This window comes from Saccostrea cucullata, unplaced genomic scaffold (assembly GCF_032062105.1).
Source record: "Saccostrea cucullata isolate Sc308-1 unplaced genomic scaffold, CSIRO_AGI_Scuc_v1 ctg188, whole genome shotgun sequence".
Classification (NCBI taxonomy): Eukaryota; Metazoa; Mollusca; class Bivalvia; order Ostreida; family Ostreidae; genus Saccostrea; species Saccostrea cuccullata.
In genome coordinates, this window is record NW_026926584.1 from 92,501 (window position 1) to 113,145 (window position 20,645).

The 20,645-nt window shown below is 33.6% G+C and overlaps 1 protein-coding gene across 1 annotated transcript; it reads right to left on the reverse strand.

The window, feature by feature from the left end:
- Positions 1–13,343: 13,343 nt before the first annotated feature.
- LOC134272136 (uncharacterized) lies at positions 13,344–17,266 on the reverse strand. Its single transcript, XM_062754378.1, has 5 exons — positions 16,778–17,266; positions 16,269–16,421; positions 15,784–15,916; positions 14,547–14,717; positions 13,344–14,019 (listed from the first exon to the last, which is right to left on the reverse strand). Exons 1-5 carry the CDS (start codon positions 17,215–17,217, stop codon positions 13,822–13,824), a joined length of 1,095 nt encoding a protein of 364 aa, XP_062610362.1. The 5' UTR covers positions 17,218–17,266; the 3' UTR covers positions 13,344–13,821.
- Positions 17,267–20,645: the final 3,379 nt, after the last annotated feature.

Below are 20,645 nucleotides of genomic sequence, written 5' to 3' on the forward strand. Positions count from 1 at the left end.
ACAAATTTTGGTAATTTGCGGTCAATAAATTATTCAGTTTAACGCTTAGTTAAAGACTCTTTCCTGTCTGAAAATATCTAAAATACAGCACGGTCAAAAAGACAAATCTGATTCAATGTATCAAAAGCACGTGCACATATTAAATGCTGAATCACTTAAAAAAAATATATTCCACACAGAATCTACACGTTACTATGGATACATTGTATATTTCGATCCAAACAAAAAAATACGTTATGGAGAAAAATCCTATGGTGGATAAATTCCTGAAAACATGTTTGCTTTCCCTGCTTTTCTTGTGTCCCCTTCAAAGGGAAGTCAATGGGTTCATGGATGCAGCAAACACTAGCTGATTAGGTGAAATTCCCCCCCCCCCCCCTTGATTTTCCTCTCTTCTCGTGCAAACTCATTCAAGTCCATTTTTTTGCCCCTTTTTAAAATCTTATCTTCAATTTTGATCACTGACGACTGCCGTACTACTCTTTCACTTCGTTTTTGGCCGTTGTCAAAACTAATCTGACTGAAACTTACGTTGTCCGTGAAAATATATATATACTGCGGATGCATACTCCCTGTCGAGGCCTCATCTAGGAATTGATGCTGCACAGCTAAAAGTGGGCGAATGCTTTTTTCTTGTTTCTCTAAATAATACTGGTACTTATTTTATCTTTGCTGAAATATCAGACAGAGTGTATTTTGCCTTTACAGTACGTTTTCTCTTGTGTTTCCCGCGAATTTTTGATTAAAGGAAATATGAAAGTAATGTTATTACTGAGTATGTTTGTTTGAGCATTTTAAAAGTGCCTTTTTATTAGTCCTGATAGGGAAAAACATTGGAATTAAACAAAATAACAAGAAATATTAAGTAGAAATAAAGCGCAAGAAGTGCCAACTTTGAAAGCGTATTGTAAAAATTCTAGACATAGAATCTCAAATCGCCACATACAATCGATAGTTCAATGTTTGATCTTTTATTTAATTGTACTCTGGTGCTTGCACTTTTTGATTAAAGGTAGGCACGAGGCGTTTTAAAATTACCCGTGTTATCCTCTGAAATCAGATGATAAACTATCCGACATTGCATAGTGATTTCCATATATGGTAAAAAATTTGGCTGCCATATTGAATCTAGCTATCCTCCAAAAACGGAGGCCGCCCAGACCTGTCCATGGCACCTGATCCCTCCTCTGATGTTTTGAAGGTCCTTGTTTGCTCTGCTCCTATTTTGTATTGTTTTATGGACTTTTAATCTTGAATACTGTTCTTTGTCTCCATTTATTTTTTGTAAACATTATAAGAAAACATTTTCCCCTTAAAGTTTCTAACATCTATCTTTGAAATGTTTGCCATTTTATTCTTCAACATCTTGTTTGTTGTTCAACAGCTAGGTTCCCAAAATCTTGGATGAAGAAGTTAATTTAATTATAACATTCTTATAGAGAATCTGGAAATGTTTGGAAATACTAGTTGATGGAACCATAGAGAGTTTGTTTATAAGCTGTGGCACGAAACTTAATATTTCAATAAAATAATTGTCATTTAAGAGCAATTGTTCACAAAATCTAATATTATTTTTTGATATTACGGTTTATATTTGAAGTTAATTTGTTTTTTCCTCCACTAAACATTCAGGGCAAATTCTAGATCACCTCCTTCTGGCCTTGATGACTAAGTCCCATTAAAGCATGTTAACAATTTACTTCTACTTGTATAGTATGTAAGCAACATTCTAAAAATACTTCTAAGTACATTGTGCATATCAAAATTGAATCAAACAATACATCCTGTGTCGTATGGGGTGAAAATCAAGGCTTCTGGAATTTTGCAGGTGTTTATGTACACTGTAGCTCAGACTCAATGAGTCAATGAAATTCATCAATTTTGAAGAAGGCTCAATGCTCATTGAAAAATGACAGTAATTTAAATGAACGATGTCCAGGAGTTAAGAGGGTAATTTTTAGCTTTGCAGTAAATTATGGACTTTAGGGGCAGGGGAAATGAAATTTCAAGTTTTAGATTTCCTCCTTCAAAGAAGTTCTATGCCGAAATTGGTGTAATTATGTTCCCCAAACGAAGTTGGGGAACATATTGTTTTTACTCTGTTTCTTATTATTATGTTCCCCAAACGAAGTTGGGGAACATATTGTTTTTACTCTGTTTCTTATTATTATTATTATTTTTCTTCTTCCTGGGTACTTATTTGTCCGGGAGTGATCTTGTAAACTACACATCCGACTTAGGTAAAACCTTTTTAGGGTTAGTAGGCATGTTATGTAGATTTGCGGAATGAAGGTCATTTTGCGCGCACGTGCTTGCAAGAGCGTGTACGTGCAACATGTGAAATGACCGATTTAATTGATATAGGCGTAACTTTTTACATTTTTGATGAAATGCTTTGAAACTCATAATATAAGGATATAATAGTAGCATAGACAATATGACATGGTCAAAATCGCAAGACCTCACGCGCATGCACGTGCACTTCGCTCTGATTGGCTGAAACAAAACTCTCTATATCTTTCTTGTTTTTTGACGAAATCCCTTGAAATTTTGAACATAGCCATACATTATGATATCCTACAACATGATATATAGCAATTATCATGAAAACACGTGCATGCACGTGCGTTGCAATCTGATTGGCTTAAACTTTAAATAGCTATTACTCCCTTGATTTTCAACCAATCAGGATGGGATTTGGAACATAGATAGATATAATGGACTTCTACAAGAAGGCATGGTCACCATGCACATGCATACACGTGCGTGTACATGTGTGCAATCTGATTGGCTGAAACTTTATACAGCTATAACTCCCTTGGTTTTCAACCAAACGGGGTGGGATTTAGAATATAGATAGATGTAATGGACTTCTACAAGAAGGTATGGTCACCATGCTCATGTATGCACGTGCGTGCACGTGAAATGAGTAAAATAAAAAATACACTTGAATGAGCGTATTTTTTAATAGTTTTGGATTAAATACTTTAATATTTAGTATATTAAAATTTATAGATTCTGTAGACAATATGATATGGTCATTACGCACATGCATTCACACGCGCACGCGTGCAATGCTAAAATTTGAATGAACTTGGTACACTTCTGGGTAAATGTTGTTCAAAGTCTCAAATGCATAGAGTTTGTCCTATTTAATGAAGCTTACAGGGGATATTCTGTAACGGTCCCCGTTACAATTAGCACTAGTTAAGGTCTTCCGGCTTTAGCGGAAGACCTTCTAGTGATTCTTAGGTTTCTTTTTCACTTTTCTTATTATTATTATTGTTTTTTTTCTTACCGATTTTGTGCACGCGATTTCTCAAAAACGGCTCGATGGATTTCTATGAAACTTTCAGGACTAATGAGGCATTACTTGAACTCGATTCATTTTTTTTCGTTTTGATGACGTCACTTCCGGTTTGGAGTTTTCTGCGATTTTGTGATTTTTAGAGGGTCAATTTGTCCGGCTGTTTTCTCAAAAAGCACTCGACACAGCCGCATGAAATTTTCAGTGATGCTAGAGCAACCTTTGGAGAAGAGTACTAGGTATATCATAACTACCGGAAGTACGAAGCGCCGACGCTCGCTATGGTCCGAAAATAGTCCTATCGCGAATTTCAAAATTTTTAGCACATTTTCTACGATATCTTTTTACCTGGAAATATTTTGTTTAAACATATAGAACAAAAGAAGTGTAGAATTTTCCCTAAATAGAAGGGCCTAGAGGGGCCGAAAGTTTTTTCTTTATATCTCAAAAAGTATTGAGAATTTGTAATACCTCAAAGAAGCAAAGTTGTTCAAAATGTCAAGCCTCATCTATTGAAGTCATCAAATTACGTCCGTCGTCGTCACTTCCGGCAAAACCGGAAGTGGTCGGAAAACGCGTTTTTTTGCCGTTCTTGACAAGTTTATGGGTTGCATATGTCTCTGAGAGCATAAAAAGAAGTTTTTCCGTCCGTTGTCGTCACTTCCGGTCAAACCGGAAGTAGCAGAAAATGGCTTATTTTGAAGGTTTTGATACAAAATTTAAATTATTAAGTCACTGGAGACTACTTAGCTTCTTGCTGTCTTTTGTTCCGTCACTTCCGGCACTACCGGTCAAAACTGGACGGAAGACCTACTCGTTGCTTTGCAACGAGCTTTGCTCTAGTTATTATTATTATTCTTTTTTCTTCTTATTTCTTCTCCGGTACTTTTTTGTCCGCGAGTGTTCTCAGAAACTGTTCACCAAACTAAGTTAAAACCTTTTTAGGGTTAGTAGGCATGTTGTGTGAACGAAGGTCATTTTGCGCGCATTCGCATGCACGTGCGGGCGCGTGCAATGAGTAAAATGACTGATATATTTAATAAGGTTGTAACTTTTATATTTTTTGATAAAATGTTTTGAAACTCATTATATAAAGATATATAAGTTGTGTAGATAAGATGACATGGTCAAATTTGCATGAACTCACGCGCATGCACGTGCGCTTTCCTCTGATTGGCTGAAACAGAAATCTCAATATCTTTTTTGTTTTATGATGAAATGCTTTGAAATTTATAACATTGACATGCATTAGGATGTACTACAATATGATATATAAAATTTTTCATGAAATCACGCGCATGCGCGTGCGCTGCAATCTGATTGGCTGAAACTTTAAATGAGTATAACTCCATTGGTTTTCAACCAAACAGCGTGGGATTTAGAACATAGATAGACATAAAGGACTCCTACAGGATGGTATGGTCACCATTCACATGCATGCATGTGCGTGCACGTGCGCTTTGCTCTGATTGGCTGAAACAAAAATCTCAATATCTTTTCTGTTTTTTTCACAAAATGCTTTGAAATTTAAAACATAAGCATACTTTAAGATGTCCTACAATATGATATATAATAATTGTCATAAAAATACGCGCATGCACGTGCGCTGCAATCTGATTGGCTTAAACTTTAAATGGCTATAACTCCCTTGTTTTTCAACCAAACAGGATGGGATTAAGAACATAGACAGACAAAATGGACCCCTACAAGAAGGTATGGTCATCATGCACGTGCATGCACGTGCGTGCACGTGACATGAGTAAAATTACAAATACACTAGATTAAAACGTGTTTTTAAATACTTTTGGATAAAACGCAGTAATTTCTAGTATATAAATAGTGTAGACAAGATGATATGGTCATTTCGCACAAGTCATGCATTCAAATGCACATGCGTGCAATGCATAAATTTGAATATACTTAATATACTCCTGGGAGAACATTGTTATAGTCTATAAGGCATAGAGTTCGTCTTATTTAATGAAGCTTACAGGGAATAAGGCACCAAAAGGGAGTTGGGGAGCGTTTGGGGAACATCTGTAACGGTTCCCGTTACAATTAGCCCTAGTTAGTTATGCGTTTCCAGAAGAAGCGGAAAATGTTTAAATTTAACGCACGTCCCTGTCACTCTAGTGACTGATCAGGTGGCTTTAAGTTTAATTAAAAGACTAATTCTATTCTAATTGCATCAATGTACAATGTATGCCAATGACTAATATATCTGAAACAAGAGATGTTTGTAAAACACTTATGCCCCCCCCCCCCCCCCCCCAACCCACCCACCCACCCAAATTGGAACCTTCTACGTCCAAAATGACATAACTCTATCAAAAAATGGCGCCATCGTACCCAAATCAGAACTTGACCTACATGTAGATATTTATCTGATAAATCTGTATACTAAATTTCATTTCAGTATCTGCAACCTCTGCAAAGAAAATGAACAGAAACTGCAAATAATTGGAATTTTTCTAAGTCCAAAGGGGCATTACTCAGTCAAAAATGGCGCGATCATACCCAAATCAGAACTTGACCTAGATATTCATCTGATATATCTTTATACAAAATTTCATTTTAGTATTTGCAACGATTGTGAAGAAAATGAACGGAAACTAAGTGGACCGACAGACAGCAGCAAAGCAATATGCCCTGAAGGAGGGCATAAATATATCTGAATGTTAGTGATTTGGAAATTTACTAGATTGTCGAATAGTTTATCATGAAAACGTATAAAAATTAAAACATGTGAATGGTACATTCAACCAGAATATAAAGTATCATAGTATATTTTGTATAAAAGGGATCTATTTTTCTACAATTTGAGACACAGTTTTGATAATGCAACTTTGATATAAATGAAGGTACAATCATGTAAATCAGTTTAATCTTGTATGTATTTACCGTATATCTAGACTGAGTATTTGATAGATTATACTTCAATAAATTTTTAATTTTTACAAACTAGTAATACATATTTTCTTTCTGTTGGCATGGCCTCTTCAGATATTTAGGTCAATTATACGTTTCCTGTCTGTTTTCATAATGAAAAAGACAACCATATGTTTTCTTGTCTGTTTTGAATGTTTAATTATAGAAAAAAGGAACATACTGAATGTTATACTGGTAAGTGAACGGAAATTACAACCGGGAATGAGTATATTACAACAAAATATGTCTTAAAAGTGAAGGGTCAATATTTGGGATAAATGGCTTGGTATCCTCATTTTCATCATTTACTAGTTTCCCTTTTTTAGCCGGGGCATATACATATTTGGTTTAATAAAGAGGAAACATCTGCAAATACAAGTACACGAACTAAAAATTTAAATCTTTGTAAAGCTGATTATTGCTTGATTTTAAAGAAAAAGTGCAAAATATCGCAGGCCAAAAATACAATCTGGACCAGATTTTAAGTGTATAATACATGTAGAGATAAGGGGCAAAACATTGCTGAAAAAAGCATAGGTTTTTTTTCGTGGTGAGATCATGAAATACTTTTAATTTATGTCTTACCCTAGTTTTTACTGACACTAAAATGTATCCTCTGCATGAAACATATGGAGATAATGAACAGTATTCAAGATCAAAAGTCCATAAAATATAAATACAAAATAGGAGCAGAGCAAACAAGGACCTCCAAAACATTAGAGGTGGGGTCAGGTTTGTCAATAATTTACCTCTTTTTTGAAATTGTTATTAAGTAGAGCATGCCCTTGTGTATCGGATCAACTGAGAGATATAAACTCCGTATGCAGGTGATGATCGAAGGTATATTGCTGCATAAGTAAAGGGAATTGACGATAGAAAAGTTAAAGTCATCACTTTATCATAGAGTTTTGTTATTGTTAGATTTTCATTAACGTCTTTTTCAAGTAAAATATCAAATATGAAACAGATATGTCAAACTCTATGGTATCTTTTATCTCAAGCTCAACAGGATATATCGTATCGACAAGAGAATGGAAATCACCATTGTTAATTGACAATGCGTCGTTGATATACCTGAATGTCGAGTTGAAGGCCACAGAAATTGTTTTCTTCTTTTCACGCATAAGATTTTGCACAAATTCTGCTTCATATGAATAAAAAATAGGTCTGCTAATCACGAGGCGCAAATGGTAATTAAAAATCGGAATAGATATCTTTGTAATTTGGCTCTTATGTTTGAATCTATTTATAAGGCTATCTGACCATAAAAAATACTACGAAAATGTTTCTCGTCTAAAAAATATTAAATTCTTCTTTAATCCTTTTTTCAATTGACCCATTGATTACAATTTCATCAGTAAATAAATAGTTATCATAAGAATAACATTCAATAGATTAAAATTAACACTGCAATCCATGATCTTGGTGAAATGAATTGACAATTTTGAAAGAGGCACCCTTGCTTATCATCTGCTGAGTTTGTCTTTTAAATATACAGAGCGAAAAATTTCAAAGAATCGACGAACTTTCAAAATATATGTTCAAAATCTACATGAATTTCAAAATTTTGGTAAAAGACATTGTTTGATATAATTTTTCCTTTTTTTTTTTTTTTTTTGAATACTGCATTAATTTTTATTATTTGATTATTTTGACCCCTCAGGTCCGAGGAACCTTGAAATTCACACTGTTCTTGACCACTCTTTATTCACAGTTTTTTGTTTTTTTTTTTTTACACAAAATTAGTTGGAACTATTCAAACTATTAGAAGTGAATATATTCATTACTTTACGACCGAAGAACAACAACGGGCTAGGATTAGAGGTGACCTAAAACTCTTTTTTTCCTATTAAAAACGTCATACATTTTTGACGCACTTCCGTTCAAAACAATAATTGACGATGCATCGCTTGTCCTTGAAACACTTCAGTTTATTACAACATTTTTATCAAAGAATAGTTTATTAATAAATAATACGAAAAAAGAGTTTGTTTCTGCTAAAAAGGAAATAGATAATAACTTTAAGGATATACTCGTAGATACGTCATCTCGCTAAACAGAAGGTTTCTCCAAGCTCGACAGGAAGTCTATATAAGGTCAGATCAAACCAAATGAAGTTAGTTGTTTGAGTACAGTACAGCAAGTCCTTGTATTTTGGATCTGCATGATGCACTAATACAAGTCTCTTCTAAAAACGATAAGGCGATCTAAACACTTTACATTTCGTAATGCTAACCGTGTTGATTATAAGTATGGTGTAAAATCACGATAGGGTCACCTAGTACACTATCGCATCATTAAGTCATCGACTCATGGTCGATGGTGCAAAGACAGAAATAAAATATGTTGTTGTTTGTTTTTTAAAAGTCCCTTCGGGAATTTTTCACTCTTACTGAGAAGCAACAACTTGTCGATGCAGAGCTTCTTCAGGTTTGTACTCATCCTTTAAGGCCTCTTGTTTGTGGAGGATGGCATTAAGGTATATCAATACTCTGATAAGAGAGATAACTCTTAATGACAAAAATTTCTATTACCCCTTTATAAATTTGTCAAGTTGAAGTGTCTTTTTTTTGGTCCAATTTTGTCCTACAAGCCATGCTATAATTGTTAATACCTAACATTCAGATTTTCTCTGGAAATCCATAAGAGTTAAAGAAACATAAATATGAGTAAGCAAAAGATTTATGAACAATTGACAATATCTATGTGGTTTTTGGAGACCAGGTATTCCAACAATCTATTGGAATTCCCATGGGTACAAATTGCGCTCCGTTATTAGCAGACTTATTTTTATATTCATATGAAGCAGAATTTATGCAAAATCTTATGCGTGAAAAGAAGAAAACACTTGCTGTGGCCTTCAACTCGACAATTAGATATATCGACGACGTACTGCCAATTAATAATGGTAATATACATTCCTACGTCGATACGATATATCCTGTTGAGCTTGAGATAAAAGATACAACAGAGTCTGACACTTCTGTTTCATACTTGGTTATTTTACTTGAAAAAGACACTAATGGTAATCTAACAACCAAGCTATATGATAAACGTGATGACTTTAACTTTTCTATCGTCAACTTCCCTTACTTATGAAGCAATATACCTTCATCACCTGCATACGGAGTAAATCTATCTCAGTTGATTCGATACGCAAGAGCATGCTCTACGTATGAACAATTTCTAAAACGAGGTAAATTATTGACAGCAAGTTGACGAAAAAAGAATATCAGCAGTCTCGTTTAAAGTCATCATTTCGTAAGTTCTGTGGTCGATACATGACCTTGTCAGCAAATACAATTTAACACTGAGTCAAATGCTGACTGACGTTTTTCGTACCAATTGTTAGTCCATTATTTACACACTGAATTGACGATGGATTTTTTCCGTTATTTCCTGATCATGACAAGGAGCACACGGCGGGTGTGACCGGTCGGCAGGGGATGCTCACTCCTCCATGGCACCTGATCCCACCTCTGATGTTTCGGGGGTCCGTGTTTTCTCTGCTCTTATTTTGTATTGTTTTGTGGACTCTGAGACTGAATACTGTTCGTTATCTCCATATCCTTTCTTAAGCATTAAAATTGCAACTTTTAATGACACGTTTATCGTTAAGCAGCGTTATATCATAAGCGGTTGCTACACAGCACCAACTGCAACACGGGACTTCAGATTATATACGCGGTTTTATCCGAATAAGCGGTCTCCATATCAAACAGTGGTATTCGAACTTAAGAAACAATTCAATCTGATTAAAATTAGATCCTCTGTCCGCTCCTTTGTTTTTTATTGTCGCTGCACCTCGTGTAGCAACAATTTAAAATCAAAGGAGAGGATCGAGGATCTGATTTTAATTAGATTGAGAAACAATTTTATGCTTCGCGATTTTGAGCAAATGCTCTGACCAGTCCGCCGAACGTTCAAAAATATGTTTTGTATTGGTAACTTCAAATGTTTTCAATATTATTCTTTTTGTTTGCTGAAGATTCTACATGTACATAATTCAAATGCCGTGCACCAACCTAACACCCCCCCCCCCCCCCCCCCAACACTTTTTGTTGCAGTAGGGTGGAAAGTGTGGCATATTGTTGCAATTAAAAAAGTCTCAGAAAAGAGAAAGATTTTATCCATTGGCCGAGCTTTTTTTTTTATCAATATTTATTTCTCGCTACTTAAATTTTTGTGTCTTCTCCCTCGCCGTCACGAGATTGATAAACCTGGTCAATATCTGTAGATATACTCACTAGCCAGTAACGAACCCAATAATGGGCTAATTCTAGAAAAGAGAGATATCATCTCAAACATATCTATTTCATTTTATCATATAAAATCTGCAACATGACTAATAGTGATTTTATTTGATAAAATGAAATATTTTCGAGAGGACAGAAAGAAATTACATGTACAATGTAATTACCATTCTTCATTCAGTATTTAAGCAGTTTACTACTCCGAAGTCGAAACTCAGCACATCTGCAGTCGCTCTAGATAACGTTTTACCAAAGTGGAAAGCATACTTGAAGAAAACAAAAATCAGCATCGTTTTTCGCCTGTCATTGTGTTTTGTATATATGTTATCCAGTGTAATGCAAGCTTTACTCGTTACTGTCGGAATTCTGAAGATTATATTGTTTATTAAACGATAAACACAGGTGGGTTTCCAAAGTAAAATCAGATATGGGTACGTAGTTTCTCTTTCGCAAGAAAATGAAAACAAAACACGTGCACGCTCAGAAAAGGCGCAGTCTTGTAGTTTCTCGATCTCTGGATGAAACATGAAGGTGGCTTATTCCAACTTTAAAACGAATAAACTTAAGACATTCCCTTGAGCTGAGTATTTGCAATCAAGTACAAGTGCATCAATGTGAAACATATGGCTAATGCATACCGGAATCACAAGATTTTTTTTAATATTGTGGATGCGCAAAAATCTTGACACAGAACATTTTAGAGAACTCAGGAATATGCCATTAATCTTGACATGTTAACAAACTTAGAAGATACTGTGCAAGTACATGTATGTTTAAAAAATACATGAAATATATAGACACTTTTGGTTCTTTTTATTATAAAATAGTTAAGCTTGAAACTTAATAAGTCATTTCAAGAAATTACATGTAGTACCATATGCTACCAGTTTAGGTGTAGTAATGAGAGAGAGAGAGAGAGAGAGAGAGAGAGAGAGAGAGAGAGAGAAAGCAAGAGAGAGCAAATATTTATGCACTGATGGTTCATTTGGTTTAAAGTATAATAAAAGTATGAAAACTTCTTCTCTTCAACAGGCTAAGGTTTAGAAATAAATTTTCAGATCTGATATCAAGATTTCAAGCTAAAATCTAAAACACTTCTTCCCTTATAACAATTATACTCTAAAGAGAAATAAAGTACCCCGCCACAGCATGATACGCCCGTCAAATATATTGTTCAATAATCATAAATTGATTAAGGTGCAAGAAAATCAGATAACCTTGATTAACAGATTGACACAGATTTCAATGATCTAATTTCCATTTCTTATCATGTTTAAAATATTGTACATACATCTCTAAGAGACTTACAGTGTAGGGATTAATTATAACAAATAATACATCATATAATTCTAAACTGGCTGTGTTAGAACTTAACAAATATCCATCTGCAGCTTTAAATTGTTTATTGCATATTTTATGGAATAATGGAAATGCTACAGTCTAATAAATAAATCAAAAATAAATTATTCTTTAGACTATAAAATTCTAAGTGAGACATGACTGCAATTTGTTGCAAATATATAAAAATTGAAATGTAACTTTTTTTTTTCAATGAACACATGTGTAATTAATTTTAATTATATTATACAATACTAATTTAGTTTTAATCATACACTAAAACATCAATTTGTTTTAATTACATTGCACCAATTGAAAGATCTTTATCTGGACTATAGCCATCAACACAAGCAACTATGAGGCCATTTCTTTTTGCCCAACTCCCAAGAGATAGATTAAAATAATAGCTGCATGATCAGATATGCTCTTAGACTACCAGTTAGCCCCTGACAATAAACTCATTAATTTCTCTCTAATTTGACATGTGAATTTCTGCTATCAAAATTCTACTTGACCAGTGCTTGACAATTATGCCCATGGGACAAATTGAATTCCTCTCAAAACATTAACATTTGTTACAGATTGCTGTTAAAGTATATGATGAGAAAATAAGTTTTTACTTAATTTAACATTTTTAAATAAGGATTAGTTTTAATTATATTATACAATATTAATTTAGTTTTTATCATACACTGTATTTTAAAGCATCAATTTGTTTTAATTACATTACACCAATTGAAAGATCTTTTTCTGAACTAGCCATCAAGAACTCTTAATTAACACAAGCAACTATGAGGCCATTTCTTTCTGCCCAACTCTCAAGAGATTAAAGATAAAGATAACAGCTGCATTATCAGAGATCTGCTCTACCACTTAGCTCCTGACAATAAACTCATTAATTTCTCCCAAATTTGACATGCAAATTTCTGCTATCAAAATTCTACTTGACCAGTGCTTTATAATTATGCCCATTGGACAAACTGAATTCCTCTCAAAACATTAACATTTGTTACAGATTGCTGTAAAGTATATGATGAAAAAATAAGTTTTTACTTGATTTAACATTTTTAAATAAGGATACAACTATATTTTTACATTTTTTAGGATTATGAAATTTAAAATTTTAAAGAGTTAGTTTTTAAAAAAAATTCACTTAAATTAAAGGTCACAGTGACCTTGAAATAGGCTGCGACACACCTTCTACCTAAGATGTATAATTTTGCCAAGTTTGAAAGCACTAGGTCTAATAGTTTTCTAGTTATGAGCCGGACAGGATTTTTCCATATTTGGCCATAGCATCTTTATTAAAGGTCAGAGCGACCTACTATTTGTGCGCGACACACCGTCTACCCAAGAAGTATCAACTGTCAAAGTTTGATAATCCTAGGTCTAATAGTATTCAAGTTATGAGCCGGACACGAATGGACAGATGGACAGACGGACGGACGGACATGAAGCCTATAACATAATACGTCCCGTCTTAAGACGGGCGTATAAAAATCACCCACTAGTACATGTATGTTCATAACCAACACTATATTTTGATCCTAATCTATACTTAGTTTGTTTAAAATCATATTGATATTCTTTTTTTCTTTTTTTTGTTAAAAAAAATTGTCAGATACCAAAATTACTTCAAATATTAGATATCATTTATCATTTTCTTAAAAGTCACTGGAGACAAACTACATGGTAAATATAGTAAATAAAACCCAATTTTGTCATAAAATTTGATCAAATTCTAGTAAGTTATTTGAACACAATACTGGTACATCAGGCAGGTCAATTAAATAACCTCATGTGTATGCATGTGAAAGTAACATTATGTACAAACAGATAATTATTCTCTCATTTATTTAGCAAAACATATACTGTACTGTGACGTGTCTGACTGTATGAAATTATGAAAAATTCAAGAAAATATCATATTTACACAAATAAGCTGTCATCATTATATATACACACAATATAAAAGTATATTAAATACGCCCATTTCTAGCAGAACTGATCAGGACTAGACTGTATGTAACCAAACCAGAAGAGAACTTCCAAGATTTCTGCTCGGTCATTAGCTTCCATGTAATCATAGGGTCTTGTGTAGGATATAGTAGCCTTGTTTGTCTTGTCAACAGTTCCCTTTTCCCTGATCATCTGGTAATGACCTTGACTTATCTGAAGGAACGTGAAAATAACCTACAAAACAAAATAATAAAGTATTTGTAAAAAAAAATTTAAAACAAACTTTAGAAAAAATTAAAAACCTATCACGCTACTTATTAATTTTTTGTTTAATTTATTCATGACTAAGTATACTGAGTGTACATTGTAGTTCTGTAGGAACAAAACCTTTTTGCATCTTTTTACTTGAAAGTTTTTTTTAATTCATCTGTTATAAATCCTTTCCCTTTTCCTAGAAAATATGTTTAACATATTGCCACCACTTAGAAAGAAGTTCATCCTAAATAACATATAAATATTTTTGTAAAATTATTCCAAAAATAAAAGTAACTTTTCTCTGAAATTCATTTTTGTTTTGTTATCAGGCAAATGTCTTCCCTTTCTCATAGTGACATTGGAAAGTAACTCCCTTCAAAAACGGAAGGTTTGAATCATGTAAACAAACGATGTCCAATTGGAATGAAACTTGAAAGGATAAAGCTGATGCTGAATGCCCCAGGATGAGGACAAAAGATTATAAATTCATTCCTCATAAGACTTACCTTTGTTCCTATACACAGAAGTCCCACTACACCTGCCGGGAAGAAAAACGAGCTTTCTCTTTCCATTAAAAGTTCAATTCCATGTTGACCTAATACTGCCTTGGATATATGTTCAACCGTAAAGGTATCTGATTTAGATAAGTCCCCTGTAAATGCATCATACTGTTGAACCTATAAATATCAAATTCAAATAACTCGATCAAGTGCATTGACTGTTCATTTAAAAGAGAATAGGGTTTATAGGCCTGAAAGATCAGGGAGGCATCATGCACCAACTTTGTTTTTATATATATACAGCTGAAAATCCAAGAATAGTACAATTGGATGCTAAAATTAAAAGAGAAATTTACATATTTTCATCACTAAAACTTCAGAGACTGCATACTAAATGCATTGTACATGTATAATTGTTTATTTTGTTGATCAAATTGTTGTAAGCTTAATGTACAGTAAAACTCGGTTATAACAAAGTCACTGGGACCTATGAAATTACTTTGTATATCTGTAATTCGAATATCCATATAAGGAATTTGCTAAATTCATATACTGTAAAATCACATATTTTTTGAGGGGTCAAATTTTTCGAAATTTGAGGAAAAAATATTGCTGTCTGGGGATTTGATTTCGTGGTTGGAAAATATGAAGTAGTAATGCATTATACATTTTAAGGTGGGTATCTCCATACCCCAAAAACAACAAAAATTAACCCCCACGAAAAATTAGTGATTTCACAGTAGCTGGGGATCCAAAAAAATCCGCTGTATCCATGAATTCGCAAAATCTGTGTTCCTACTAAACAAATTTTGCTATAGTTATTTCTAGATCATGAACTTCCTTATAAATGCAGCCGTCTGTGAGCTATGAAGTATCAGATCACATAAAAAGAGGAATAACTCCAATCAGCATTTGACATTTTTACGATTTTTGTTAGAAATTATCATATAGTAAAAAAAAAATATCTATAGCTTGCATGTGTTAATGTATTTTGTATGCCATATATGTACAATTATTAACTCTAACTAACTAAATTACTCCTCGTTTAAAAATTGGTTACCATTTTTTTTCAATGAGATATTGTGGAGATATACATGTACTGACCAGAACTTAGCCTTACACCACAGCTTGACAGAAGCAAGACTAAATTATATAATCTTGCCAATTATCTCCTGAGATTGAGTATCAAAAAGCAATCAAACATCAGTCACAATTCACAATTGTAATGGAAATCTTGTCTTACCTCTGTGACTAATAGGAGTTCTAAATTTTTCTTTGCTGAAGGAGATGAAGTCAAAGTCAGGAAGCGGATATCTGGTATACCCTGGACCATGGTGTCCCTGATTTGTATCATATCACAGTACGTCTTTCCTGGCCTAAAAAAATTTCAATTAAAAATAAAAATTAAAAGCTAAATGTATAACATAATGTAAAATAATGGACTTGAATGTGTAACAGAGTTGAAAAAGTGGCTTTGTGTTGTAAATAGTGAGGCCATGCTCCTACTGGCACTAGCTAGTGGGTTAACCCCTTAGCTCAGTCGGTAGAGCTTTGTATTTTAAATCTGGGGGTTGTAGGTTCGAGCCACAGTGTGGACACCCCCTTGCTAATCGGTCATAAATGATTGTCTGAAACAAAACTTTACAAAGTATGAGCATGCATTCTTACAGGTTTTCAAATATTTCTTCACAAGTAAAACTGTAAAACAACATTTGTACATGTACTTACTCAGGATATAGAAAGCAGATTTTGGAGAAAGCCATGAAAAGGGAGGTAAATCTTTCTTTTCTCTGATATGTTTTGCCCCATCTTGTAAGAAGAGTGAAAAAATATCTCCAGAAATCTAAAACATTCATCCTCCAGACTGAATACACTTGTAGACTGTAAGGAAAAGACAAACAAGAGGCTAATGGACCACAAGGCTCGCCACACTGAATGAGATATAATTCAAATGTCAGCGTTAAATGTATTAAATACATAATTATTTTCAAAACATTCTTTTCATTATATCAATTTTGCACACTGAAAGAAGGTCAGGGTTTGAACTTTTATCACCATGAAGATAAACAAAGCATAAACATGTTCACCTAGAAATAAATAAAAAGCATCATTTTGACACATTTCTGACAACCAAATCTTTCTGCTGAGTATCAGCATTATTAGATAGTCTGTAACTGTAAATTAATTTAACCCATTAAAAAGTCTGGGGTAGGTTTCATACTAAACAGTACTGTTACCTTTTCCAATCTTCTTGCTCTGTTGTTGTTAAGCTTTCAACTATGTTGTGGTTTTCTTCTTCAAAAATCTCTACAGCTTCCTTGGTTTTCTGCAGAGATTCTCTAACTCCACTCCCTACTAATGACTTCTCCGCACTCTCGAAATCAAATGAAAATTTCCACCAGTCTTTTGTTAGCTGTATCATCTTTTTCTTTATTTCAGGAACTTCTCTGTCACTACAAGTTGATTTGGGTTTAGGAAGACCCTCTTTTAACATAGTCATAAATGTCTGAAGCTCCATGGATGTTTCATCATAATAAATACCCAGATCTAAGAGGTGGTTCACTTTCCAGCCTGAGGCTTTTGTAGGAAATCTTTTATCAAATTTAGAATGTATAAAGTAATCTGAGGATTCTGTTCCTGAGGAGCATTCATCATCTAAGGAGGAGGTAGACTTCATTACTCTGTTTTTTTTTTTCTATAACTGCACTACCACCTTCATGCAGATGTCACCATGTCATGAGAATTTATGAATGGTTTACATTTTCTCCCTGCATGGCAAGATGCACACAGTCACTAGACTACTTTATATTCTACCTGAAATAATAATGTCTTTATGAATATGTTAAAAAAATAAGTACATGTCTTAAAAATTATATTTTATTTTAAGTTTTAATATGTGCACCTGTAGATTTCCTTGTTAGAATAAGATTCATTATGCTCTAACTTGAGAGCGCATTATTAATAAATGTACATGTACCATGTGTACCTTGTTTATCATGTTTCTCACAAGTCAATCCACAGAGACTTGCTCCTGGCGTGTAAAAAATATTTATTAAAAAAAACGATATACTACATGTACTATAAAACTACACAGTAGTTTTATAGTATATCGTTTTTTTTTTAATAAATATTTTTACACGCCAGGAGCAAGTCCCTGTGGTCAATCCAACAATGTCATCTAAATATTTTTGCGGATTTTACCCATTTGGGTACTTAAGTACACGACCCAGTTTATAGGCACTTTTTTTGTTTACAGGGCATCCCCTACTTATTCTTGGTAAGAAGAAGTAACAGTACCTTGTAAGAAACAAGTACTTAGAATGGAAGGTAGGCCTACCTCACCTGGCACACAGCTATCAGTCCTGTAGCGTGGTAGCCTCACAGTAAGTGCTGCATTGAGGTAAAACGTCTCCTGACATTGCAACTTCATGTACATATCAATATTCGGGAACAAAATGCTGTTATTTATGTTATTTATACTCATGTCACTTGCACATTTTCAATTTGAAAGTGAAAGTAACTGCCGCCTTCTCTACAAATGCTAAAACCAAACACGGTCAACAATTTCCGATATGCGATTGCGGAATACATTTTGAACCAATGTGCTATGTATTTTTATTTCACTAATATAATACTAATTGGAAAGTACTCACTTTCATATTCGCAATTTCGTGTTACATATATTCATCGTGAGTTCCTACGAAACAAATAGAGTTATCGCTCTTCCTTTTGATTTACACATGTATTGATATTATGATATAGTCCGAAAAAATCTGACGTTTTCCTGGCTTTTTTAACGATTTTGATATTTTACATGCCAGGAAAATATCAAAATCGTAAAAAAGCCAGAAAAACGTCAGATTTTTTGGACTAGTATTGATAAAAACCTCTATGTTTTACGGAAATAAATTTTTAACTCATAGTATAATAGTGTACTTACAAGTAAAGGATAAATAACGAGATGGTGTTGAATAGTTTAGAGAAAACATTCTCTCCGAGGGCCGAAGGCCCGAGGAGGGGATGTTTTCTATAAACTATTCAACACTATCGAAAAATTCCCTACTTTGGACCCCAGTGAAACATGTACCCATTCAAATATCCAACTTGCTCTAATACAATAGGACGTAGCCCATTTAAATATCCAACTGACACGAAACAATAGCCTAACCGAACAACTCTCTTATTCATGAACTAGTGAGCATGAAACTACATGGTGCTGATTTCATTTTAACCCTTTTCATTGTACTGAACAGTCATGAAATCAGACAAAGAATATTTTTAAATCCAGTAAATTAGAGAGGTTCGGATAGTTTTTTGGATACTTTTGACCTGAAAGCTGAAGAAAACTACAGAATTTTGATAAAAGGTTGGAATTTTGTCATTGCATATCATAAAATGATGGTTTGTTGAGAAAAAAGTGTTGGATTCTTTTGGAGTTCCATTTGGACAATACTTGTAGTAGTGCTTAAACAGCTAAAAAGATTGGCGGTGTTATGTTGAACCTGCTTGAAAAAATTCCACATCATGATCTGCAATAAAAATGGTGTCGAAAAATAGATGGACTGTCAAATATCTAAGTTGTTTAGGGAAATACTCCGGAAAAGAATGAAACAGAGATGAATCTCGGATAATCTGAAGGGGTTTACTGATAACGGACCCTGAAATAATATTCAGCAATAAGAAGTGATGTAGTTTAAGATTTAAGGTGAAAATGTATTCATGTGTCAAAAAGTGATGCTTTCAAATTTAATACCGAAAACATTTCTAAAAGTGTGCAAAAGTCGGAGGAATTGTTATTTCTGTGAGCATTTGGAGCGCATTTGAAACAGGATTAACGTGATAAATGTGAAGTAATTACGGTAATTCCGTGTACACTGGAAATTAATTCTAATAGTGTAGCACATTTGGAATAATAATTATTTTTCATATGCATTGGAAATACATTTTTTAAAAGTTCTTTTATCTTTTTGTTCATTGTTTTATGTTTTCTGCACCTCAGTTGTGTATTTAAATATCCAACAGTTAGGCAGTTGGATATTTTGAATATCCAACTGATGGCCAGTTGGATATTCAAGATATCCAACTGGTGGCCACTTGGATCTTTAAATATCCAACTAGTGCTGGTTGAGTCGGTAAAATATACGTAGACTAAATTGACTAATAACAATGGGTGACGTCATAGAAGTTTTTTAATACTAGGCTATGGGTTAAAAATTTATTTCCGAAACAAGTGCCTGTGGTTTTATTTCTAGGTGGAAATCAGAATACAAGTAATATATATGTAAAAATTTTAGGAAATGTCTCTCGCAGAACGCTGTTTATAATGCGAGCATGAAAGGAACTGCTCAAACTCCTTTTTCTTTTTCTTCATGATCATTAATTTCAATATGAAGATAATGTTCAAAAAGTAATCAAGCACAAAAATACATTGGAACAATACAAAGGGAGCAAAGAAAATATGGACCGACCTTTTAAACATTAGAGGTGGGATCGGGTGCCACATAGAAGTGAGCATCATCATACCTGCAATGTGCTTTATTACGATCCGTAAAAATTCCGTAAGGGTCCAAATAATTTGAGTGAAAAACTTCAGGTAATATTGAATTTATTCGACTTAACTATTGATTAGTTTTACTAATTTTAAAGTCATTCTCAGGCACGAAATTAATTGAAAAGTTGGTTGGCCCGCACTGTATATTACAGGAAATTGATATCAGTAAAATGTAGTATTGAATGCTAAAAAATTGGTGCTGAAAGAAGTTGACAAAAAAAGTTGGCCGCTACCCCCCCCCCCCCCCCACCCCCATTTCCAAATTTGTTTTGCGTGTTTGGGCAATTTATTTTTTTTCCTTTTTTTTTTTTTTTTTTTTTTTTTTTTTTTTGCTTGGCAACTTTTTCAGGTTAGTCAAAAAAATTTTTCTCTGGCTGCCCCCTTTCAAAAACGATGCTACGTGGCTGATTCTATCGACCATAAAAGTGAATTATTGACTTTAAACGTGACTATTAGTGTCCTTTAATTTATTACAGAACATATACTCCTGCTTATCCAATCAACATAGACATAATTTCAATATGCAGAGCATAATAGTGCATGTATAATGCTTC

Coding starts and splice junctions, on each gene's coding strand:
- LOC134272136 (XM_062754378.1), bottom strand. CDS start 17,217: ATGAAGTCTACCTCCTCCTTAGATGATGAATGCTCCTCAGGAACAGAA. Junction 16,422..16,777: donor GAGCAAGAAGATTGGAAAAG/GTAACAGTACTG, acceptor TTTTCCTTACAG/TCTACAAGTGTATTCAGTCT. Junction 15,917..16,268: donor ATCTGCTTTCTATATCCTGA/GTAAGTACATGT, acceptor AAATTTTTTTAG/GCCAGGAAAGACGTACTGTG.